The 25,208-nt window shown below is 49.3% G+C and overlaps 1 protein-coding gene across 3 annotated transcripts in view; it reads left to right on the forward strand.

The window, feature by feature from the left end:
- The window catches only part of G6PD (glucose-6-phosphate dehydrogenase), a 33,494-nt gene that overhangs the window by 6,414 nt on the left and 1,872 nt on the right, over positions 1-25,208 (forward strand). The window contains exons 1-12 of one of the 3 annotated variants that reach the window (XM_032969624.2): positions 2,504-3,086; positions 4,059-4,096; positions 12,322-12,430; positions 13,620-13,837; positions 14,493-14,651; positions 16,731-16,856; positions 17,565-17,658; positions 17,776-17,965; positions 18,600-18,835; positions 19,609-19,685; positions 19,837-19,929; positions 20,554-23,015. In XM_032969624.2, the coding sequence (XP_032825515.1) occupies positions 2,997-3,086; positions 4,059-4,096; positions 12,322-12,430; positions 13,620-13,837; positions 14,493-14,651; positions 16,731-16,856; positions 17,565-17,658; positions 17,776-17,965; positions 18,600-18,835; positions 19,609-19,685; positions 19,837-19,929; positions 20,554-20,644 (1,521 nt within the window). In that variant the 5' untranslated portion in view covers positions 2,504-2,996 and the 3' untranslated portion in view covers positions 20,645-23,015. Of the gene's footprint in view, positions 1-2,503; positions 3,087-4,058; positions 4,097-12,321; positions 12,431-13,619; positions 13,838-14,492; positions 14,652-16,730; positions 16,857-17,564; positions 17,659-17,775; positions 17,966-18,599; positions 18,836-19,608; positions 19,686-19,836; positions 19,930-20,553; positions 23,016-25,208 lie in introns of those variants that run through there. The other 2 variants (XM_032969623.2, XM_032969622.2) reach the window with 2 other exon arrangements.

The following is a 25,208-nucleotide window of genomic DNA, read 5'->3' on the forward strand; positions in this document are numbered from 1 at the left end:
GAACAATATACTTGCATGTCAAGAGAATGTGGATATAAGGGCAGTTCGTACATTGCACTATGAACCCCGCGACTTGAGTTTCATGACAGGACACCGATAGCAGAATGTGAATAAAACTGTGGAAAAGAAAGGGTAAAGCTTGAATCAAACCGCATTCTCACCCGAGCATATTTCTCGGTGGTGGTCGTCGAGCCAATCTGTCGTCACATTTCTCCTTTTACAGTTGAGCCTCGGCCAGTAACCCTAAATGATAATAACCCCGATATTGCCGAGCCAAGGCTGGGGAAAGCTGATCGATGATAAAAGCACCGTAATATCTCCCTGGGTCTTGACGTTTTGTCCTCATCCTCCCAACACAGCCCATCATTGCCCCAACACTTCTCACGCTGAACAACAACGCTGTGCCGCTAAGGGGCGCTCCTGGTGATTTGTATTTCGGAGCACAGATCGGCAGGGGGCGGCCTTTAGATTTCATAGACACTTTCGCTTTAAATAATTCAACCAATGTCATTGTTCTGTAGCCTTCAGGCAGTAGGTCTGCTTCCAAATAGACCGTATTCATCAGTACATAAGATTGAAACATTCGTATTGAATGCCCGCATGCTGGTGGACTATAAAAATAAAGCTTGCGGCACTTATCGACGTTTTTCCTGTGGTCGATGCCCAGCCGTTGGCTAACATCAGATGGCGAATGATATCTGAACTGGTCCTGAACTCCGCCTACCCCCTCCCCACACTGACCAACGTGGTGAAGTTTGATCAAGCAATCCCCACAACTGACACGGCATGGAGATACATTAAACCAGCAGTAGATTGCCACAGAGCTGAAAAAATATGCACAAAATAGCTTTATATTCTTAGCTCTTTCGGTAAAGTCAAGTGACTTTACCGAAAGAGCTAAGAATATGAATTACTGCAGTCACGAAAGCTTTAAATAAAAAAAATAGCTTTTATATATATAAAAGATAGATTTTTAAGGACTGACTTTCCGTTGTCACGAGCGGTGTCAGTGCAATTAAAAAAATCAATGCTTTCCAACTGAGGTTGAAAGCAGTGTTACGTTACCTCTTTCCACATGTGTGTAACATAGAGTCATGACAGTTCTCGTATGGGTGATCCAATGTGAATGCAATGTTATAAAGTTGTGTTGCCATTCGGGACTTACCCGATGGTCAACCTGACACCTCTATCAAAGGGTTGACAGATTGGCAGGTCGGTGCTCCGTGACGTCTGACCAGTGTGGAAGAGTAGGCCAAACTCCCTGCAGAGATGCTCTCAAGATTAGACGCCTCGGTAGCGGGGGGAGGCTCTTTTTTCCAGCGGCAGCGGCGCACGAGTGAGCAATTTCAGGGCTGCCCGTTTAGCACCGCCTTGCCCACGCGCCCCCTCGGGCGGGCAAGTTGTCGACTTATAAGGAACTTTACAAGCAGCGTCTCACCAGACGCAACATGATCCCACGGCGTCTTCCGACGCACCTCGCACTAACCCCCGCAACTCTCTTGTAGAAAAAACCCAGCAAGTCCCCCCCCCGCCTCACCCCATCCCCCTTAAGCTGTAGCCGCTCTATTTATAACTTTGTCCAAGCATCCGTTCGCTGTGCACATTCGGTCGTTCTACGCGGCAGGCATCAGTCACGTGGCGAATGCGCCCCCAACTCCGTTACTCACGAAATTGGGAAGACCCAGGCACGTTTTGCTGCTACTGCCGCCGCCGCTGATGGTTCCGAATATTTCTGTGGGATTTCGCGTCACGGGGCTAAACGGTCCCGGTGTGTCTGCCGCAGTCAGGTCGACATCCTGCCGCCACGAGTCTCGCCCCCCACACCACTGGCAGTCGTCCAGATCTGGCCACTAAAATTTCCGTTGGACGCGCAGCTGCCCGGAGCCATCAGTGACGAGCGTGACATCGTTCCTTCCGTCTCTGCAGGAGGACAGTATAGCACTGTCCTCAAAACGTGGCTTTGAAACAAGTCAATTAGTTTTACATTCGTAATTTAAACAAGCTGGAATCGACTGACGTATGGGGACGGCAATCATTGCGAAAACGCCGTTTATTCGTCTCCGGATTGGAGGCCTGCCCGAGCCATGTTGGTCATGGGGTGGGGGGGTTTGTTGCACATACTTCACCACGCTGGTTAGTGCGGATAGGTCAACCTGGATCGCAGGCTGTTCTCTAGCAAGGGGTGACGTACCGATTCGGTCTGTGAGCATTCCAAATTAAATACTTGACCACACGACGCTCGTAACTCTCGTAACAATGATTAATTGTTGACGAAACTTTAGCATAAAGTTGTGTTTCTATAAGGTTCTTGCCCTCTTGTAAACCGGACAAATTGATGAAAGTGTTCCCCAAAACTTGGAGACATACTCCTTGGGAAAAAAAGGATATTTGCAAATATTCTAAAATAATTATTGCTATCCATTGGCTTCTGTAGAGCGAATTCAAAATAAAATACTTACCCGGGCACGTGTTGCAAAGCATTACATAATACATGCACATCACGATTTTTTTCACTGTACGAATAATTTCAACAACAGTTTTTTAGGGATTTTTTTTATAAACACCACTAACGGGCATTGGTCTTTTTAGTGTCGCCTCCCAGTGGGTTCGTAGCGCAGCTCCCCCATCACCACCACAACCACCACTATCGTCACCAGGACCTTCAAGATCACAATAACGATCATCACCACCACCGGCCACTATGAACACCACCACCACTTAGCGTACTGTTGACCCCCCCCCCCCACACACCTCAACGGCCCAGACAGAGGGAGGGTCTCACTGACAGTCGCCTAAAACCAGTGACAGCTGTCCAGACGGGGAGCTCAGGAGCAGGAGGAGGAGCAGTTATAATAATAAGACGGCGAGCAGGCAGACGTGCGCACAGAGAATCGGCGGGGGGCGGTAGCTGTAGCGGCGGCAGTGGCGGTGGCTGCGTTGGGGACCACGTGCTGCTGCGCAGAGAGTTTGCGTCGCTCGCGTGAGACCCCCCACACATGGGCTCCGTGCACGGCGCTGCGAGACGCGAGTGCCATGTGGGATCGTCATCCAACCAGAGCCACGTCTTCGTGATGTTCGGCGCCACGGTGAGAGAGAGATGGAGAGAGGGTAATGGGAGAAGAGAGTGACTGAGAGTTCGGTTTTAGCCGCCGCTTCCTTCTCAGCTGTGGCTTGCTTGGGTTTCCCCACTATCGGTGAAGCCTATTTGTGAGTGAAGATATCGGAGACTGCATTGGTTTCTGGTATATGTGGGACGTCTACAATCTTTGTATGTTGAACTTCTTTCGCACTGTACGTGGCAAACCGTGCTAATCGGGGGTGGTGAATAAAACCTGCGCCTATCGTACGTATATAATCATGTTTTTACATTCGTAAACTTAACTTTCTTCTGGCTTTTCGTGGCTACTATTTTTTTCGTATAATACGGTAACATTTGTGTTTTTTTATTTGTTGGTAGTCGACTGAGAAATCGACATACCTTGGAATGAGTTTCTCGTTGCTATTGGCCTACCGAATTTATTGATATTTTAAACAAGTGTTTAGACCGACTCGCAGCGCTGCCATCTCCTGCTGATTGCGTGGCCCCCACCGGGTTTAGGAGCTTCGCACGTCTCATGTTTGATTCGTGTGCGGTCAACGGTCGATGACAGAACACGAGTGAATTTGCGTATTTAAGGAACGCGTTTAAGTCCCAGGAGCGCCGAGTTCCGGGGATTTTGTCCGCGGTGTTTCTGCGCCCCCTTGTTACGGTTCGTGTCTTTTGTACGGCGCTCTTGTCGAATGAATAAAAAAGTGACGTGTGGTGGGACGTGCGAGCTGCCTACACGGTAATGTTTTATCTGGCGTGGGCAGATTCATATTTTGAAGTCTTCCGCGAAAGACTCATGCTGTTATAATTATCAGGCTGTGTTTTAGTAAAGAATTTTAAAAGGCGCATCTTTATTTACGTGCGTGCGTTGTGTGTGTATGCGTCACTCTAAGTAAGCTAATATGACTGTCAGAATGGCTTTTTTTGTGTTAATGTTTTGCACTCTTATGTCTGATTCTATCTCTTACAGGGTGATCTGGCCAAGAAGAAAATTTATCCGACACTCTGGTGAGTGCTGTGGCGAGCGAGTGAGTGAGTGGGTGAGTGAGTGAGGTGAGGATGATGGTGGTGCCTGGATGCATGAGTTCATGAATTTGTGAGTTTTATGCTAAAATTGTCGTCATTAACCCTCCATCCACCACCCCACAAGATTGTTACATTTACAAATATATTATTATCCATGCCATTGTATCGATCAAATTCTGACTGCTAAAGCCCCTCCTCCCTCATCTCTGGCGTGACATTTCACTAATTACTTTATCATAAACTTAGGACGATGTTTTACTCAAACTATTTAAACTATATAGCTTAACAAAGTGGCTTAGCTTGTGGAAATTTATAGTGGCCAAATACTCCAAGCGCGTGTTTCTAAATGTGTAGGACCCGGAGAAAGATCTCCACGCCACCACGGCGAGCACATGAAAACTCCAAATATACAGGCATCACGATTGTCATAGAACCCACGACCTGCATACCAGGCGAGAGAGTTAACATCCCGTCACCGGTGTAGCCCCTTCATCAGATAACGGACACGGAAAATCAAGTGAGGCCAAATAATCTGAGTTAGTTTTTTGAGTCTGCTGGCCGGGACTGGGCAAAAAACTTGGCTCACTTTTCGCCCAGGCATCTGAAGAGCAGCACAGACTTTTAAGTGGTTGTAACCTAACATTTAAACTAACAGTCGCATTTTTAAGAATCACAGTTAAGAGATCAACAATATATCGACGAAAAAGAATTCGAATTAATAAAAATGTACTTAAAATCTCATCAATTGTACCTCATACTAGCCGGGACGCTGTTTCAGTGCCCAACCAGGCTATATTTAATGTAAAACAACGCGAGCGGCTGAACGCCGCGAGGAAAATGTTGGCAATTTAAAAGCGTTACTTGAACGCCATCGATCTGGGCGACTCTGTGCATTTAGTGTGACATCAACAACTGCCAAAGCAAAGGTCCATTCCCATTGCCTCGTCATTTGGGACTGGTCGCTTTCACAGCTGTCATCCCATACGGGTTTACTCGTATTCTTGTACAGGGAAATTGAGTTTTCAGGTCCATATGGCATACAGACATCTCAATATGGGCAAAAAAAGTGTTTGTGTTTTTCCCTTGTGATGGGACATTGTCGGATGAACGTTGATGTTTTTAAGTGCACGGGGTGACCAATAAGGTCTGAATTGGTCTTGAATAGGGTAGGCACTAATAAAGGGGTTGACAGGTGTACGTTTTCAATATGCAAATTATTTCAAACAACCACCTCCAACCTGACACGGCAAATTCATAAGGTTGTCACGTGAACAAAGGGTGCCGATTAGTTACTATTTGAGTACACCGGTTGTGTGTTAGAGGTCACTGCACAACATTTATTATTGATCACGACTTTTCACTGCCGATTAGACATTTACGCGATCTAACCCAAAAACTATTGTGAATAATATAGGTTTCAAAAGCCTACCCGTAAAAAAAATGTTTCAAACAAATTTGTAATAAAACATTGTCACTGGTCTTCTATTTCAATTGGCATTTCAATTGTTTCTTATTATTGTTAAAGTATTAAGCTGAGCTTTATTGGTCAGAATATGATTCATACATTGGCGCATATAAAGAATATCTTTGTAAATGTGAAGTGGTTGAGGGGTCAAATGACAACTTTTGGCACGAAATTTTCTCCATGGCCGAACCAAAAAAAAGTTACCCTTGGATTGGCTATGAAAATCTGCGGTTTAAGTTAATTAGTGAGTTTATAGGTGAGAGAGTGAGTGGGCAAGTGCACAAGTCGGTGAATAGTCCAATGTGGGCCACTGGGTGCGTTTATGCGACTGATTCGGTGATGGAAGTGAATACAGTCGCTGAGTAAAGTTGATGAGCGAGTGACTGGAAGGATACTGTGATGGGTGGAGTGTGTGACCCGAGTGAATCTATAAATGAATTGGCGACGGCAGTATGTGGGAATGTAGATTAAGTAGCCGAGTCAGTGGATGAGGAGTCGGTGGTGAGAATGATGCCTGGGTGCTTGATTTGATTGAGTCCGGTGCATATTCACTGGAAGCATTTTCAGAACCTTACTGTCACATATATGCCAAAACAGTCAACTCTACAGTGAAATGTGGGCCACATTATAAATGGCCCTGACCCGATTATTTATTGCCGGCTTTCACAAAGAGGATTTCCCATGTAATTCTCTTGTGCGCACGCACAAGCCACAGTCGACAACTGTACACGGTGGTGGTGGATGTGAGATTCGCGTTGTCAAACCGGCACTCACCGCTCTACACAACAACGTTTTGTCTATCCACTGCTGGATGAGGGCCCCCTTCGTGCGTTGTGCGGCTCATGGGGGTTGGGGGGCGTTATTTTTTGTTCGTGTTTCTCAGCGCTGGTCAATGCGGTCTGGCGTGCGTATCTCTGCAGTATCCGCGTCTGGAGGTAGTTGTCCGAACACGGTGCTTGGCAGTCGGTGCGCCGCGCGGCACGCCGGTGTCGCGGCGACGTGGCAGGCGTGCCGCGGTGATTTTGGATTTATCGACAGACATCGATGTACTCATCGCTGGCATAGACGCGCATGGACAGTGAAATGAAACGACAGACAAACACACAGACATTTATACCAAATTGTTAACACGGATACAGACGCCGATACATCCAAAAAAAGTGCAATCGACGGACGATTTTGGTTAATCGGCTGAGCTGCGTGCCCCCCCCCTGGGCGAGCGATTTAAACCCGAGCCTCACGCAGCATCTGCCATTCTAATTGAGTCACAACGAGGCCTGGGGAAACACGATGATCGAGGGGAGAGCGACACACGCGATTGGAGAAATTCCACATTTCCGTGCCGGCACCGAGTCCGTCCGTCCGTAGCAGCGTATCACATGAAGAGAAGTGCGCTAACACAAAGGCAAAGATCCCCTGTATAGCCTTAAGAGATTGTTGGGTCAAGTGCTGTTATCGAGCACCTATGAAGGCTGGCACAACACACGAGGGGGTGGGTGGCCAGCACCACGCCCGGCCGCCTTTGTCTTCCCAGTGGCGATGTTCACACACCGCACCGGATACTAATTTGAGGCTGAGTCGACCTAGGGGAGGCCCAGGACCGGTTCAGATAATCGTCACCTGTGTTGGCCGTGAGCGTAAATCAAACTCGGGTCGCCTGGTTTGTAGCGCAGCACACATACACACACTTATCAGCCGCGATCAATCCACTACTGGACGGTGGTCCACGGTGATATTTAGGTTCAGTGTGCCGTCGAGATCGAGTAATCCCGAGAGTGCCCACGGCACTAGAACCGGTTGCAGAGCTCTGCTGCAGTGCCAAAGTTCGTGCTGCCGCGCGGGAGATCCCGACAGGAAGTGATCTCGCGATGTGACCTCCGGTTAGCACAGTCCCGCACCACCAATGAGCACGTTTGGCTACGTACGGTACGAATGAAGTTCAACGTACATACATGCTTACGTACGTGATGTCGACAGCACAGTTTGGATAAATTTTGGGGAAGAAGACAAACAAGCTTTAAATCAAAATTTTACGTGTGTCAGTTCTTTTTTATTTGGCTGAAAAATTTTGTCCGCTAAAATGTATAAATTGTGCAAGATTAATAATCCTGAATTATGTCTTGAATAGCAGTTATTTAGCCCGTATGCATGCGTATGGTGGCTGGTGCCAGTATTGTCAAAACTCCAGATGCCAATGACGTGGTCCGTCCAGGTTTTTTGTAGTTCCGCAAGAGGCAGCACATTGACTTTCCTGTACAAAGTGGAGCAGACTCACCAGGTTGTGCTCCTGTGAAGAGGCGATGCGTATGATTTAATTTTGTTCCGCTGCTGTTGATGACGATGGTGATGATGATTGTGATGAAGATAGTGCTACCTTTGCCGAATATAATTTTTGTACTGATGATAATTATATGTTTCTACTAATCGTGATGGGGATTGTAATGTTGACAATCGTGCTGCTGCTGATGATGATGATGATAATTATAGGTCCATGTTGACCCAAGCCTAGATTTGAACCACCTAACCTCTCTGTTTGTCTAGGGCTGCTGCTCTACACTGAGCTATAGTGTAATCCTATACCTGTCTATGCAACAAATTGCATTGTTAATTGTGTACAAAACACACGATGCTCATTAAAATGCATTAACATGCAACACCAGCTGTATAATTAAGCTGTGAATTACCGCACAAACGATTTCTGTAATGGCTTCTTTGATTGCAACTGGGGAGATGATGTTGTTTTGATTCTTGTGGATACTGAGCCCACAAGCTTGCCCGAGGTTGTTAAAATATAACTGAAATGGAGGAACATTGATTTAATGTGGGTTTATCCCCACGTTTAATATTTCCTAGTGGGGTTGAGCAGTGGTGCAGTGGTTTGCATACTGCGCTACATACCTGGAAACCTGAGTTTCGATTTCCAGCCAAGGCCGCGAATTGCACCTCCGATTAGTACGGTTGACAGCTTTACGGTACGAAAGACGTTCAACATACATGCATATGTACACGGCTCACATCAGCGGCGAGTAATTTCTGAACCGGTCCTCTGGCGCACAACTCCACAGCCAGCCTATGATAACCTCGCGTGCATGGTGGTCACCCATCCAAGCTCGTGAGATCTCATGAGATGAGATTGGATGTCGGCTGATTTGGCCATAGGAGATCCCTTCTTCGCCGTAGCAAAGACGCTCGATTGCCGGTCGTGCCCGAGGTAGCTATCCCGTGTCGGGGGCACCCATTCCGGTCTGGAACCCCGCAAGGGGGACGAGACAGAATGTGTTTTTCTTTCACCATCCCGCACTGACCGGCGTGGTGAAGTGCGATCAAACCCGTCCCTCGCGCCCCCGTAACCAACGGCACTTATACCATGGCCTTCCCAGCACGTACCCCTCATTCTGCACGAGCGGCTGTGGCCGGACTGCAATCGGCAGCAGGCTACGGTTGTATGGGGAGGACATTTATTCGTTGCTTTAATTGGCTGGGATGCAAAACGCACACAGCTATTAGTCCACAATTGATGTACATTACCATTATGGAAATTGTGTTGGCTGCAGTGTCATAGGATTAACCCCGATTGCTTTTTGTTTTCATTAAAATTTGTTTATGCCAGATAACGTGCCGGGAAGTGTAAATGGCGTTATGGTTAGCGGCGCACGATGCCCGACGTTTTTGTCCACGTGCTGGGAGCGTATTCAGGAACCGATTTGCTCAAAGCAATTATATTCAGGTTTCCCTCACTCTTTGCGGGAGTAGATTCGTTCCAAAAAAAGGGCCCACAAAGCGTGATCACGTAGCACGGACCGTACAGTCACCCAACCCACAATGCACCGCACGAGACAGCTGCCTGCCGCGGAGCGTGTACACCACACACACACACAATGTTGTCCCACGTCCGACAGTGGATTCAAACCGCGCAGAGCGAATTTTGAAAGTGAATATGTTAGCCGCATATATACAATGCGTAAGTCGCACCAACCGAATCCGCGTAGCACGAAGGAAACCTGTACGGCACATATATATTATAATAATATGTTATGTATTAAGGGAGAAAGTGAGCTGCTGAATGGGACAGCAGTGGTGCAAAGTGCCAGGCGTGACTCGACTTGCCTGTGCCTCACATTAACCCCCATCACCTCCACACCTCGGCCAATTAGCTTCAATTGCCAGGAGTGGGCGCACTGATGCACGCAAGCAATCGGGGGGGGGGGGGGTAACCTTATAGTGGGGGGCTGGCGGACCGCTCGGAGACGGAGTCGTGAGAAGTGGATTGGGTGAAAGGGACCGCGCGTCAGAACAGCTTTGCGAGGGAGTGACGTCGCCGCAAGTCGGTTATTATTTCGAATGTACCTGACTGAGGTAACCCTGGGTTCCACCGTCATCAATCAAACGCACTGCATTTATTAAAAGGCACGCTCGCTCATCCGACAAGCGATCGTGCACTCTGACACCAAGCCGAAGGGGGGTCACAGCGGTTGGATGACCTTTCGGTGCGCCGCAGTGAGTTGAAACCTTTTGGCTGGCTCGTCAGCTTTTAGAAAATTAAAATAATAATAATAGAGGTGCCCCGCGTGAGAGAATAACATCGTCTGGTCGCGTCAGCGAAACCGAGCCAGCGCCGCTGAGATGTGGGGTTTGGATCTGGCGCTTCAGCCACCCGTGATTAAATTGGGTACTCGAGTGTGGCGGGGTTGGTCATAAAAAAATGTAATGGAAAGTTGTCACAAGCCCGGGGGCACAGGCAGCGCCTGTTTTGTAATCCAGCGCCTGTTTTGTAATCCAGCGCCTGCTTTGTAATCCAGCGCTGTGGAGGCCAAGGTTGGTTGATCTGTGAAACTGTCAGAGCCCCGGGGCTGTGAGGTGGCTAGCAGATAGGTGGCAGTGCAACTCGTGGATCATTGAATCCATCTGTGCGAAGCTTTCCATGTTAACCTACTTGTATTGTATCTGGGCAAACAAAACTGTAAACAGAAAAAAAATGACTGATGCAAATTAAATGGTAATTTTAAAAAACTGGGGAAAAAAGGCAATCGAGTGTGGATTTGAATTTCGGCCCCCAAATTGTGACAATCAAATTCCCAATGGGGTGGATTGTCTCCTGGCTAGAGTGTGACATCACGTTTCAGTCCATCATGGTGTAACCTGCCGGTTTAAATGAATATTGGTTCCCCCAAAATATTTGTGCCCCCAGAAACAATTTTTTGGCGACTTATTTGTTCCCTCGTGCGTGTATACCAAGGTTCAGGGCAAGCGCTAGGGTTAGATGTTATAGTTAGGTGGTAGGGGTTACTGCCTAGGTGTTGGGATTAATTGGGAGGGGTGAAAGGTTAGGTGTTTGGGTTATTTGATAGGCTTGGTGTTAGATGTTTGGGGGAAGGGTTTATTTAGACATTCGAGTAAAGTTAGGCTGGAACAGATGGCATGAAATGTTAAAACGATACATTAAATCGAGCAGCCGTTTCACAATTAAGTCTAGAAAGTTGTTTTAAAATTAAAGTTTTGATCAAATATGCACGGATACAGACAAACATATCAATTATATATTTTTTTATTTACTGAAAGGGAAACCGATATTCTCCAATATTGGTTGCGAGCAGCAAGCAAATGATGCGGGGCACAAATATTGTCTGCGAACACGGCCAGTACGCTAAACTCTTAACGAGTCACATTTTCCATCCATCAACATTAGCCTTTAATCCACCAAAGGGGCCACACTTTAATTAGTTCAGATTTTCATGGCTCATACGGTAACACCCGTGCGTCATCTCGCGTTTTCTCACATTAGCACCAATTAATCGAATGCCCTCGTTATCTCTGGAGGTCCTGCTTGTGAGGTGGGCGCGTGTCCCCCGGAGGGTGGGAGGGGGGCTCGTAATGTCCGCGCTGGAGCAAATGGTCAGTGGGTGCCGAGAACCTGGATTTGAATCTAGGTTTCGGCTGCTTGCGGTTTAAAACTGAGTGTTCGTTCGTAGTGTCTTTGGTGGGCATGTCATGGATTGCTTGACGTTCACAGCTCCTTATCAATCCACTGTGGATGGGGGATGGGGGGCACAAGTACAGTATAACGATGGATTTTGTTACACTGCACACAACGGAGCAGAACTTTGCAGCCTATATCATAATCTTTATTTAGACTGGAGGAGGAGGAGGAATCCGATGAGCGATGAAGCTCTCTTTCACAGATGTCCAGCATGGGTGGGTCAAATTAAATTAATGGAGGTCACCCACCCAGCACTATCCAGGCTCAACTCCACTCAGCTTCCGAGATCATATGAGATTCGGTGGATTCCTGGGTGATTTGGTCATAGATGAAGCCAGAATAGATTATAATCTAACAAAACATGATCAGCTCTTTTAAGGCCACCATTCCTTTGCTACCCTTCACTCAGGGACTTGCAAGCAATCTCACCAGATGTAAATGGGCCTCACCGATCGGTAAAATCTTTATTTTGCCACATTATGAAGTCACAGACAAAACACAACTTAGTTTGCATTTACATCAGCGATACGGTCTACAAAGATATATACACAAAGAGTTGGTCCATCGGACCAAAATTGATTTATTCATCTTTCTTTTATGGAATAAATCTCAGTGTGTGAATATTCATGTTTTTGGACAGAACCATGCCGGGCTACTTGAATGACCCAATGCCTTTCCCCAAATGCGGGCAATTGGGTCGCCACTTAGCGATGCAGTTTTCCTCCGTCAACCGCCGTTGTTCGAATTGACCGCGCGTGTGTGAAGGTGGCTGTTCAGGGATGGGCTGCTGCCGAACGACACGTACGTCATCGGGTACGCGCGCTCCGCCATCACCATGAAGGACATCCGTGAGCGCTGCCTGCCCTTCCTGAAGGTGAACGGGGAGGAGAGACGACCTTACTCGAGTCGAATGTTTTGTTTATGAACGAAGATGAAGGTGCAGGCCTGCAATACCTTGCCGATGCAGCTGCTGGCCAAACTGAGCTCCTGGTGGCAGTGGTGGCATGTGTGAAGTCCACACGTGTGAAATCTACACACCAACCCAGAAACCTACTAGCTCTTGGTGTCCCCTTATCGCTGACAAAGCCATGATGAGCCAGCAAGACCCGAGTAAAATTAACGTTGTACCGTGTGTGGCTGTGATGGTGGTGGTGACGGGTGGGAAATCCACACACGAACCTAGGGAGTGAGAGGCCAGAGATTTTTCTGGCCTTGCTATCACCGCCATGGAAAAGGGCCATTGTCCATGACATTACTGATTGTATATTGTTCCCACTTTGGGGCAGTGTTATTGGTGAATGTGATATTTTGTTATTTGTCCTTGTGTACTGCCAACGTAGAATTATGTTTTTGTTAACTCTGAGCCAGCCAAGCCCCTCGGATATTCAACATTGTATCCTCTTAAGACGCAGGTCTTCGCACCATCTTGAAGCTAAACGTGATATCTAATTCATTGATTTAATTGGTGGAAACCAACCACCAGGACCATTACTGCCCTCTCCCTTTATTGGTGGAAACCCACCACCAGCACCATCACTACCAACAACGACCGTCACCTCTAGCAGCAACTTCCCTTACATTAACATTAGCTACCCTGCCCATGCTGCTGACACTTGAGCTACGCCCATTTTTAAACCTGTTTAAACAGTTTGCCTTTAGAGGCTTAACCCCATTTTCCTGATGACGACCGCTTGTGTTGCGATCAAAACGTCGTAGTTTTTTGTTCTTTTCATTGAACCTGTCTACGTGACTTTACCGCGAGACCCAAAGAATATGATAAATTTGTTCGTAAGAATTGTTCTTAAACCTACCGGGAGCGTTAAACGCTCGTACACCACGTGACTAGTTTTAATTTGTTTGACTACGTCAAATGGTGGAGGTTCTTACAACAACAAATTTGGCTGCACCATCATTGTGCCCTACGTACGTACGTCTGTACGTTTAACTTCCTTCGCACCGTACGTAGCCAACCGTGCTTAATCGGAGGCCTAACCCAGCAGTCAACAACTGCGACTCATCGTCCCCGTCGGTCCGTTGTGCGGCCGCGTCTGCGCTGGAGCCAGGTGCGAGCGGGCGAGGAGGAAGCCCTGGAGAAGTTCTTCTCCCGCAACATCTACGTGTCGGGCCAGTACGACGTGCGGCAGCCGTTCGAGAAGCTCGCCGCCCAGCTGGACACGCTCGCCCACGGCCGCCTCTCTAACCGCCTCTTCTACCTCGCGCTGCCGCCCAGCGTCTTCGAGTCCGTCACATCCAACGTGCGCTCCACCTGCATGAGCACCACGTGAGTGGGCGGTGAGGATGATGACGGGGGCGGCGGGGATGGCGGTGGGGGCGGCGGGGCCGGTGGGGCCGGTGGGGGCGGTGGAGATGGCAGCGGGAGAGGTGTGGGGGCAGTGGAGGCTATGAGGGAGTTGGGGGCGGTGGGGGGTGGTGGAGGAGGTGAGGGAGTTGGGGGCGGTGATGGTGGTAGGCATGGTGGGAGCCGTGGGTGTTTTCATAGTAATTCCTCTCCGTTCAGACAAAGGTCAACGTTATTTATGCTAAATTGAGCATAGAGGCAGGGCTCGTCTCCAGTTTTACAGCCCACTGGTGGAAGTTCCACATTTCTATGATGGGGGCGAGTCTCTCCAAAGGGCGACCGCTGTTGACTTCCCCAATAAAGTGTTTCTAATTTTATTAACACCGATGGCCTGATGAGCCGAATCAACTCCAAACCAGGAATTGATCTTGCAACCTTGCGATTGGGAACTGCTCGCCCTCCCGCTGAGCCACCTGGCCGGCCGGAGCTCCTTTGTAAAATGCAAATCCTCGCCATCATTTCAGAAGCTTTTGTAAATCCGGCTTGCGTTGACGTGGCGTGCGACGAACTTTCGATGCGGAGCGACGACCACGACGACCGTAATGATGATCGTCGTCGCCTCCCCGCGCGTCGCCAGCGGCTGGAACCGGGTGATCGTGGAGAAGCCGTTTGGGCGCGACCTGCGGAGCTCTGACAAGCTGTCGCAACACCTGGCGCAGCTGTTCTCCGAGGAGCAGATCTACCGCATCGACCACTACCTGGGCAAGGAGATGGTGCAGAACCTCATGGTGCTCAGGTGAGCCCCGCCCTGTGACCCCCTGTCATCAACCTGGCTAAATAAATACGTCGATTTGTACTCTTTTTCCCCATCATCGTCATCTTTGATCAATCCACTGCTGGATGAAGGGTTCCTTAAGCCGTCACCATTACATATCATTCCCCCCCAGTGGCATTACCTAGAGCTGTTGTGTTTTTGTTGTGTTTGTGAGCGTGTTTGTTATGCCATCGGTGTCCTATAGCAGTGGTTCTTAACCTGGGGGTCCACGCACCCCTTGGGGGTCCCCTGGGGGTCCACGCACCCCCTGGGGGTCCACGCACCCCCTGGGGGTCCTCTGAGGGTCCACGCACCCCCTGGGGGTCCACGCACCCCCTGGGGGTCCCCTGGTGGTCCACGCACCCCTTGGGGGTCCACGTACCCCCTGGGGGTCCCCTGAGGGTCCACGCACCCCCTGGGGGTCCACGCACCCCCTGGGGGTCCACGCACCCCCTGGGGGTCCACGCACCCCCTGGGGGTCCAAGACATGGCCAGATTTTTTTAGGTCAACCATCAAAACAAATTAAGCATGGGCACGTAAGTACAACCACTTTGTTTCATGAAAGCTATGTGTTTGTAAACATATATTTGAACCTTATGGCGGGACCCCTGGGTCCCGAATAAACGGAAGTCAAAATCGCAATTAATTAATTTATTTTTGGCGGCTCCGTCCCACCGCGCACATAAACACCGCGACCCGCCTGGCGTGGATCGTTCTGTTGTCGTGTCCAAGCGCAGCAGCGAGGGCGAATGCACTCCATGCTCGGGTATGGGCAGGATCATAACAAGTCTTATCCAAAGCTGCTCAAACTGCCTTACACGACTTAAGTCCTTTATTTGTCATCACGGTATGCATAATACAGTGAAACTGCTCTTCATTATTATTTGTGAACTATCAATGTCTCCAGTCAGGATCAATCGATGACAATCCTATTACCTGCAGATATTTAACAGATGAGATGCGTTGCACCGTTAATTCCTCATATCAATGCGGATAAGAGGAGCGGCGACCCACTACTCGGTAGAGTAACTTTGTTACAATATGAACAGCGCATTGACAACGCGTATTATTTACTGTTTACAAAATGAGTTCACAAATCCACACTAAGAAACACGATGATTGACGGAGGGGTGTACATTATTTTTTCGATAGTGTATTTAAATAGAGGTACTGCAGGTAGGTAGTTTTCAGTTTTAAAGGCATAGTTTAACAAGACAACGCTTCCCACCATCCTTCAAACCCATTGGTGAAAAAGAAAAAGTTTTCGATTACATTATAATATAATGTTTATGCGAGACCCGGGGGCTTATGGGACCCCGGGGTCCCGCCTCAAGGTTAATTTGTTTACAATTGAGAACCAAAGGCTGCAGTGAAGGGTAGAGAACCACTGGTCATTAGCAATACAGGGCTCCTTGGTCTTTGTGGGCATATATTAGTTTGCGTATATGTGTGCGTGTACATTTGTGGCTTTTTGCACGTGTGCGTGTACGTATGGTCATGTGTCTCATAGCCTGGCACAAGCGCCGTGGTGACGTCACCGCCACTTGGTAGCGAATGGCGGTTGTTGTTATGATCATGTGTATTATTGCTTTTGTCAAATTTATATTGTTTAACGAGGTAAGAATTGAAGAGACCAGGATTAGTCTCGTTAGCAAGCATGACTTTGGTCACCAAAGTGACGCATGTTCGCAATTCAAATAAAATGTATTGTTCATGCGTGATTTGTGGGAAGCGGCAGTGTAGTGGTTAGCACGCTGCACTGTGAACCTGATGACCCGAGTTAGGTTCCCACTCACGGCCAATACCAGTGACGATTATCTGAACCGGTCCTGGCCTCCCCCAGGTCGACTCGGCATTAACTTAATACCTGGTGCAATTTGTAAACATCGCCACTGGGGAGACAAAGGCGGCAGAGCGTGGCGCTGGCCACCCACCCCCTCGTGTGCCACAGTGTCGGCCTTCATAGGTTCTACGCTCACTTGCCCCCAAGGCTACACGGGGGGGCGATATTTGTCTTCGCGTGGTTGTCCACATGCTCACAGTCACTCTCCTCGCCGCAGGTTTGGGAACCGGATCTTCGGTCCTATTTGGAACCGAGACAACATCGCGTCGGTGGTGATCACCTTCAAGGAGCCGTTCGGCACAGAGGGGCGTGGTGGATATTTCGACGAGTTCGGCATCATCAGGTGACGAGATGTTAACTACCTTGCCCGGTATACAGGAGGTCGTGGGTTCGATCCCAACCCTGACGCCTGCTGTATATCTGAAGTTTGCGGTGTCTCTCTTCCCGTTTTTGCGTGGATTTTTCTCCGGATCCTCCGGTTTTTCCCTCCACATTTAGAATCAAAGTGCATTTAGAGTGTTTGGCTTCTGCTATAAATTTCCACACGATAAGCCACTTTGTTGAGCTATCATTTGTGGCCAGGTTACTTTTCTGAAAAAGAGCTACATAGCTCAGTGGGCATTACCTGGTAAAATAAAAAAACATTTTAAAATAGTTTAGTTTTTAAGGTGCGAGTCCCAACAGTCTGTGATAGGCTACACACGGGGGGGGGGTCACATTTGTCTTTGTCTCTCACTGGCGTAATTAAGATAATTTCGGTAAGACGCAACATGAAACAGATAATATATGTTACAGTTTCTGTTGGGAAGTGATGTGACGTGTTATTCTTGTAGATATGTGTCCACATGTTCTCTCCTACCGCCTTACTTTCCCCTGTGTCTCCTACGTGTTTCCACATTTACCCCGTGTCTGCTGCTCACGTCCGGATGTCTCCGGTTATCTCTGCCTTGTCCCCCCGGGTGAATCTCTGTGTCCCGTTGCATCCCCTTTGGCATAACCACTTTGCATCCCCGCCCCCCTCCCTGTATCCCCCCCCCACCGCGCCTTGCAGGGACGTGATGCAGAACCACCTGCTGCAGATGCTGTGCCTGGTGGCCATGGAGAAACCGACATCCACGAGCTCGGACGACGTTCGCAACGAGAAGGTGGGTCGCTCGTCGCGTTCTCCCCGTGGTCACGTGGATTTTTCTCCGTACGTCTGTGTCTCTGCCTGCGTACATCTCCGTAAGCCTGTGTCTGTGTGCTTATATCCCTGTGCGCAGGTGAAGGTGCTCAAGTGCGTGCCGGAGATCTTGCTGGAGGACGTGGTGCTGGGTCAGTACGTGGCGCGGCCTGGCGGCACGGGTCCCGGCGAAGAGGGCGGCTACTTGGACGACCCCACGGTGCCCGCGGGGTCCGTCACCCCCACCTTCGCCTCCGTGGTGCTCTACGTGCAGAACGAGCGGTGGGACGGTGAGCGGCGGGCGGCAAGCATAGGACCCTCCTCACACCCCCCCCCCCCCCACGGAGAAAACCGCCACCTCGGCACAGCAGGAGCTTCGTAAGCTTCCTGTGAAGAACGGCAGAGGTCGAAAGCTCTGACCAGTTACAAAGGAACCCACTGTCACGCGTGAATAAAAAGCGTGGATGTGCTGCTGTAATTGTCAAACGGAGGCCCCTACGGCCCTATAATGAAAATCGAAGGCCGCAAGGTTCCTGTGGCTCAAAGGGAAGGCATTGTGATTCTCATAGTGCAACACAGAGGCCCAAGGACAGAGCACTGGCTCTGGGGCTCTGGTGGAGGCAGTGAGACCTTTGGTTCTGTACTGCAAAGTAACTGCTACTAGGGTTCTGTAATTGTGAATAGTGTTAGTGCCGGGTGCTTAGTGTTTGTGTTTAGTCAGTGTTCTTACTGTTGGGATACTGTGGGGCAATCAGCGCAGGGCAATTCCGTGTTAATGCTTGGGGTAAGTTTTCATGTTCACGTTGGTTGGTAACGTTTCAGCGATCGGGATCGGTCGGTGCTGGTTGGCGCTGTCGCTCCAGTAAGCGTTGGCGTCGACGCGCGACCTCTGACCCTGAGGCCCGTCCCCGCCACCCCGTACAGGCGTTCCGTTCGTGCTGCGCTGCGGCAAGGCTCTGAACGAGCGCAAGGCCGAGATGCGGCTGCAGTTCCGCGACGCGCCGGGCGACATCTTCCAGCGGCAGTGCAAGCGCAACGAGCTGGTGATCCGCGTGCAGCCCAACGAAGCAGTCTACATGAAGATGATGACCAAGAAGCCCGGCATGCACTTTGCTCCCGACGAGTCGGAGCTTGACCTCACCTACAGCAGCCGCTACCGCGTGAGTGTGTGTGTGTGCGCGAGCGTGTGTGTGTGCGCGAGCGTGTGTGTGAGTGCGAGCGTGTGTGTGAGTGCGAGCGTGTGTGTGAGTGCGAGCGTGTGTGTGAGTGCGAGCGTGTGTGTGTGTGCGAGCGTGTGTGTGTGCGCGAGCGTGTGTGTGTGCGCGAGCGTGTGTGTGAGTGCGAGCGTGTGTGTGAGTGCGAGCGTGTGTGTGAGTGCGAGCGTGTGTGTGAGTGCGAGCGTGTGTGTGAATGCGAGCGTGTGTGTGAATGTGGGAAGCGGTGGCGCATTGGTTAGCACGCTGAGCTACAAACCCAGCGATCCGAGTTTCATTCCCGCTCATGGCCAATACTAGTGACGATTATCTTAACCGATCCTGGGCCTCCTGTAGGTCGACTCGGTCTCAAAAGGGTACCTAGTGCACCCAGCCACCCCTGTCTCCACTGGGGAGACAAAGGCGGCTGGGCGTGGTACTCTCCAAGCACCCCCTCATGTCCCAGCACAGCCTTCGTACGTGCTCACGAACAGAACTTGCCCCAAAAGTTTGAAGGCAATACGGGGGGGATCTTTGTCAGTGGAATGTGTGAGTTGTGTATTTAGATTGTGTGTAGATCGTGTGTTGGGTCACGTGGAGGATGTTTGTGATTAATTTGTTGTGCTTCCCTCGCACCTCCGAAAGAAGTTCAACATACATACATACTGTGTGCATAGGAGGTATGTATCCTTGTACATGTGTGCATGCGAACTTGTGTGCGTGGGGGTGGGTGTGCGCAGGACGTGAAACTGCCCGATGCTTACGAGCGCCTCATCCTAGACGTGTTCTGCGGGAGTCAGATCCACTTTGTGCGCAGGTAACACTCGCACCACTCCACGGCCTCGTGCGTCGTCAACACAAAGCGGGGAGCGCAGCACCACGGGCGGTGACTGACGCACGGCGGTTCGTACGCTAATGTGTTTTGTGAATAGGTGTGTGTGTTTGGGCGGATTGCGTGTGTTCAACAGTGACGAGCTGAAAGAAGCGTGGAGGATATTCACTCCTCTGCTGGACAAGATTGAGAAGGAGAAGATCAAACCCATTCCTTATGACTACGGCAGGTGCGTGCGTTACCATGTATGTGCGTCTGTGTGCATATCTTTGTGTGTGTGTGGGGAGCGGTGGCGCAATGGTTAGCGCACTGCGCTACGAACCCAGCCAACACCAGTGACGAATATCTTAACCGGTCCTGGGCCTCATGAGTAGCTGGTGCGGTGTGTAAACGTCGCCACTCGGGAGACAAATGCGGCCGGGCGTGGTGCTGGCCACCCACCGCCCTCATGTGCGGTGCCCGGCAAACAGGTGCTGTAGTGTGAATTAAAGGGATTGTCAGACGGTTAAAAAGTTAACTTGGAGATTATATTAAAAACATCTGAATCTTTGAAATATGTATCACAGAGGTATAAAATACCGGTGTCGGCTTACATTGGTCTAATGCTTTGTTTCCTGTGCGCAAACACACCCATACACACACACACATGCACACCTATACACACACCTACATAACACACACTCATACATGCGCACGCCTACACACACGCGCACACCTACACGCACGCGTACACACACCTACACGCACGCACGCGTACACACACCTACACACACGCACACATACACACACCTACACACACGCATGCGTACACACACCTACACACGCACGCGTACGCACACCTACACACGCACAGCCGTGGACCCAAGGAGGCGGACGAGCTGCTCAGCAGAGTGGGGTTTCGCTACGAGGGAACCTACAAGTGGGTCAGTCCTCACAAGCTCTGAGCTCGGCCCACTCCCCTGCGAGGGCCTTCAGCCCCAACACCCCGGAAACCGTTTTCTAAACAACGTCGTCACCTTTTTTCCTACAAAGAAAAAAGTAGTCTGCTTCCTTGCTCTCGTCTTTAATTTAGCGTCGTCTCTCCAATATCTTTCCCAGCTGCCCGTGGCTGAAGCCGCTCGATTGATTTGTTTTCTATTTTTGCTACCTTTAGTTTTAACTTTGGAGAAAAGGGACGTGCCGGTGATGGGGGGGGGTGTTATTTGTTTGCTAGCGCAGGGGCACTTGTACGAATGTAAGTACGCGTGTATCGTAAACAGGGGGGTGGAGGGGATGGGGAGTGGGTAGAGGGTGTGGTGATGGTAAGCGCAAGCGAGTGTAGTTGTTTTCGTGAGGCGAGGAATTCGAGTTTACACATGCACACACAGGGTGTCGTGCACACGTGCGATGTACGAGACTCGGTTTTGTTGGATGTGAGCCGTCCTCCACGTTGGAGGACAAAGAAGGCGGCACCCTTCCCGCCCACGGTTTTTGATCCAGAATCTCTCCACGTGCTGGGTATAGTGACCCTGGGTGGAGGAGGGGATTGGGGCCTGGAGGTGTCCTTCAGTGAGCCCGGATTCACCGCTTTTCCACCGGCACATCCGAGCCAAGGCAGCGTGTAGGCCCCCTCGCGGGTACGTCTTGCCATTGGTTTTCCGTCGGCTGTTGAGCCGAGCCAGAAGCAAACGATGAAACTCGGGCCTTGCAGGACGATCTGAATCTGGCTTTGGGCCAAAGCGGGAGCCAGAGGGCCCCGGTGGTTTTTTTTTTGTTGCGTCTTGACTCGTCCGTCACGTGTCACGTCATTGGCACGGCTCGGCTTCTGCAGTGGAAAAAACCACCTGGCGCCTCCTGAGCCGCCAGACCAGGCTGGCTCGGTTGTACGGTTGGCTGTATAGGAGCACTGAGTCAGCATCAATTAGCATTCTGGATTCGAGCCCTGTGGTTTAATTATTTGAGACTATTATCATCAGGGCTTCAGGCCTAATTGCCGTAGATGTTGTATTTACCTTGTTTTAAGGCTTGCTGTATTGCTCGTTTACTGGACATCTGTGAAAAGAGCTTTATTGCTCATCGGATTCCTCCAGTATAATTAAATATTCTGATTCTGAATGCACTTCTTCCGGGAGCTGAAATCGGAAATGCACATTTGCAGCTCTGCACTTCTGCACTTATTTCGAGCTGCTGGAATTGTTTCAGTTTTTTAAACGATTCGTAGTAGTTGTGGCAATTCGAATTTTTAAAACTATCTTATGGGTACTGCTGGGTGGCTAAAAATGGGGACAATGTCTAAGCACTAATTTGGCGCTGCTGAGATCCTGCAGTTTTCAGCCGTTTGTTGTTAAACCGGATTGTCAGCTGTAGCGTTGATGCCTGTTGACTGCACAAACAAATCTCAATGCCTTTTTTTAAGTGGCTGGGAGTTTATGTGCGTGTTTTTCAATGCCAGGCAGTACGTTTGATGCAATACTGCCTGGCGCTGAATTCAAATACCACATGTTGCGTGCGTGTACATTACGATGAAACAACGCAATCGATTAGACGAACTTCAACGTGACTGCGCTCTGTTGGGTAACGTGGTTTTGCCCAACTGCTCGATTTTTCTTACCATTCTTGTTTGTCCATGACGGACGGCGCGTGACGTCACGACACAAAAGCCATTTCCCTTTGGAGCTCTCCGGCGTGAGGAGTGAATCCGATCGCCTCGTGTCAGAGAACCACCCTGAAAGATGAGATTTCAGAACCGACTTCTGAAGCCACTTCAAAAAGCCTTGCTCTCCCCCCCCCCCACCACTCGGAGGGGAGGCTGTGACTCTTTATACACCCGGCAGCAACAACAGCAACATGTTCATCACGTGGCAGTCGGACGACAATAGTGAATTCGCGCAGCCTGACAACTGAAATGAACCAAGTGCAGGTGATGATTATAATTATCATCATTGGTGACCAGGCTGACACCATCATCTGATTCCCCTTGAGAAATCCAGTTTAATCACGGGTGGCTTAAATCTGTATTTCAATCCAGGATCTCGCTCGTGCTGGCTTAGCGTAGTGTGTCTTGACATGGCATTAGCACCCTCCCCCCCGCCAACACCCACCCCCGAGTCACGTGGCCCTCTTAGAAGTTACATCTGAATGTCTTAAAGCACTTGTAGGCGCAAAGTAAAATTGAAGCACGGCGTGCCCTCTCAAATACTTTGTACAATCATTCGGCAATGAATCTTTAATGGTTCGTGATGACATTCCACATCGACCGCTTGCCTAAGCATATGTTTTACAAGTGGCTGAACATGCTAGAACAAAAATAAAAAGTGTTATTTTCATGCGCTTACAGCTCCCGATTCTCTTTCCTTCTTTGCGCATGTTAATTCCACGTGTTGCATTGGTTGTCTGTGTGTGTGATGGACGTGGTGGCGCGTGTGAAACACTTGTGTCCATGTGTGCCTTGTCAGCACTAATAGGTGCTCACTAATATCCACTTGGTCGATATACTCAACAGGGGTGATCTGTCGAGTGTGGTGGTGCAGTGCCCTACAATCGCAGCATCCTGGGTTCGATACCTGGCCCATTGCACAATACCACCAATAATCGGCATCTTCACTTGGTCGGAGACTCCTCTAGATTGACTCTGCCATAAGTTAATGCCCTGGCACATTGCGTTACTGTGAACACGTGCAGGTTAGAGATGGTGAAACGTGTACGCTACTGATCACAGACGTGGCTGGGTGTGGTGCTGCCCCCCCCCCACCCCATTGTGTATAATCCCAACCTTTAACTGGTGTTTGCTAACGGCACTTTACTCCAACAGGATTTTTGTATTTCTTGTGGTGTGAGTGAGGTGTGTAAAAATCAATCGGTCCTTTTCTCCTTTTCACAAAAATCTCTCTTACCAATCAAACTTGAATGCAACGTTGTGTGCACACACACACATGCCCACGTGGGAATGTTGTGTTCATAAACCATTCTGGATAAAAAGTTAAAATTATCTAGATTCGCACGACTCCAGAGTCGGGAACAATGAGGTCGCTTGGATGGGCACAACTGGACAACGCACCTCCGATTAGCATGGTTGGCTACGTACGGTGCGAAAGAAGTTCAACATGTGTGAAGTGGAATGAAGTGTCTATTGAGGGCAATTGTTGAAGGCGGATCGGGATCAAACATGGCGACACGGAGGCGGATTGAGAGCAAGATGCCACGTGCCTCTGGGTAATCGCATGAATAGCAACAATGTGCAGAGAAAAGGAAGGAAAACGGAGTTTAAGTTTCTTTAATGTGAATAGATTCGGACAATGTGAAGCACGCTACCGTCTCTGGAGAGCAGCGCTCGACTGCAGAATGAGAGCCCCAGCGCGTGTCATTCCACACGTCGCTACCGTCATCGACGTTCCCTCTCAGCTTCCCTTAAAATGCGCTGCAAACTTGTGCCAATATAATCTTGATATGTGCCAATATTGTTATTCAAATCTGGTCTCGCACGTACACACGTACACACGTACTGGATTCATCTTCTTTGGTTATTTCGGTAAAGTCACGTAGAATGAGAATAAAATAATAAATTGATAAAATAAAATAACACAAAATTCTCACGACGTTTCGGCCACAACACAAGCGGCCTTCATCAGGTGAAGGGAGGAGACTGTCTGGAGGACAGCGCTGGAGCGAAAAAGCCACGCTCAGATTGCGACCTTTAAGCTGAAACGTCGTGAGAATTTTATTTTATCAATTTATTATTTTATTCTCATTCTACGTGACTTTACCGAAAGAACCAAAGAAGATGAATCCTTGCAGGCACGAAAGCTTTAAATCGAAACGTACTGGATTATTAGACGCACCCCCAGGGTTTTCTTTAAAATTCGGGGGGGGGGGGAGGTGGGGCGACACGTGTCGATAATGTGCATAATACGATAATCGTGTGATTTATTATCCCAGATTACATTGGATGTTTTGTCAAAATGTGTACCTCTAGAACTCCTCTCAACCACGATGGGGTAACCGGGTAGCTCGCAGAGGTCTGAGCTTTCACAGCTGAATTATTGGATCTTAATCCAGGCTTCTGCCTGTAATTAGAGCCAGGTTCTCCAAGTGTAGTGTGCTGATGGCATCAGCCTGGTCATCAATGACTTGTATATAGACTCAAACTTTCACAGAGACTCCTTGATTAATATAGAGACCCAAATACACTGAGACCCCAAGACTCCCAGTTACCAACAATCACACACTACACGTTTTATTTTACCAGGTAAGATCCACTGAGCTGCTGTATATAGTTATTTTTCAGAAGTGACCTGGCCACATGATAGCTCAACGAAGTGGCTTATTACGTGGACATTGAGCAACCATATACTCTAAACGCGTGGTGCCGTTGATTCTAAAGGTGGACGGGAAAACCGGAGGACCCGCAGAAAAATCCACGCAAATCACGAAATAATTACGGGAAAACATCTGACTTCACGTTGCACGACGGTCGCTTTTATTGCATTTGTGTTTTTTTTGCCATTCCCCCCCTCACCCCCCGTTGTCCCA

This window comes from Petromyzon marinus, chromosome 42 (assembly GCF_048934315.1).
Source record: "Petromyzon marinus isolate PM22_M1 ecotype Great Lakes invasive population chromosome 42, UKy_Petmar_22M1.pri1.0, whole genome shotgun sequence".
Lineage (NCBI taxonomy): Eukaryota > Metazoa > Chordata > Hyperoartia > Petromyzontiformes > Petromyzontidae > Petromyzon > Petromyzon marinus.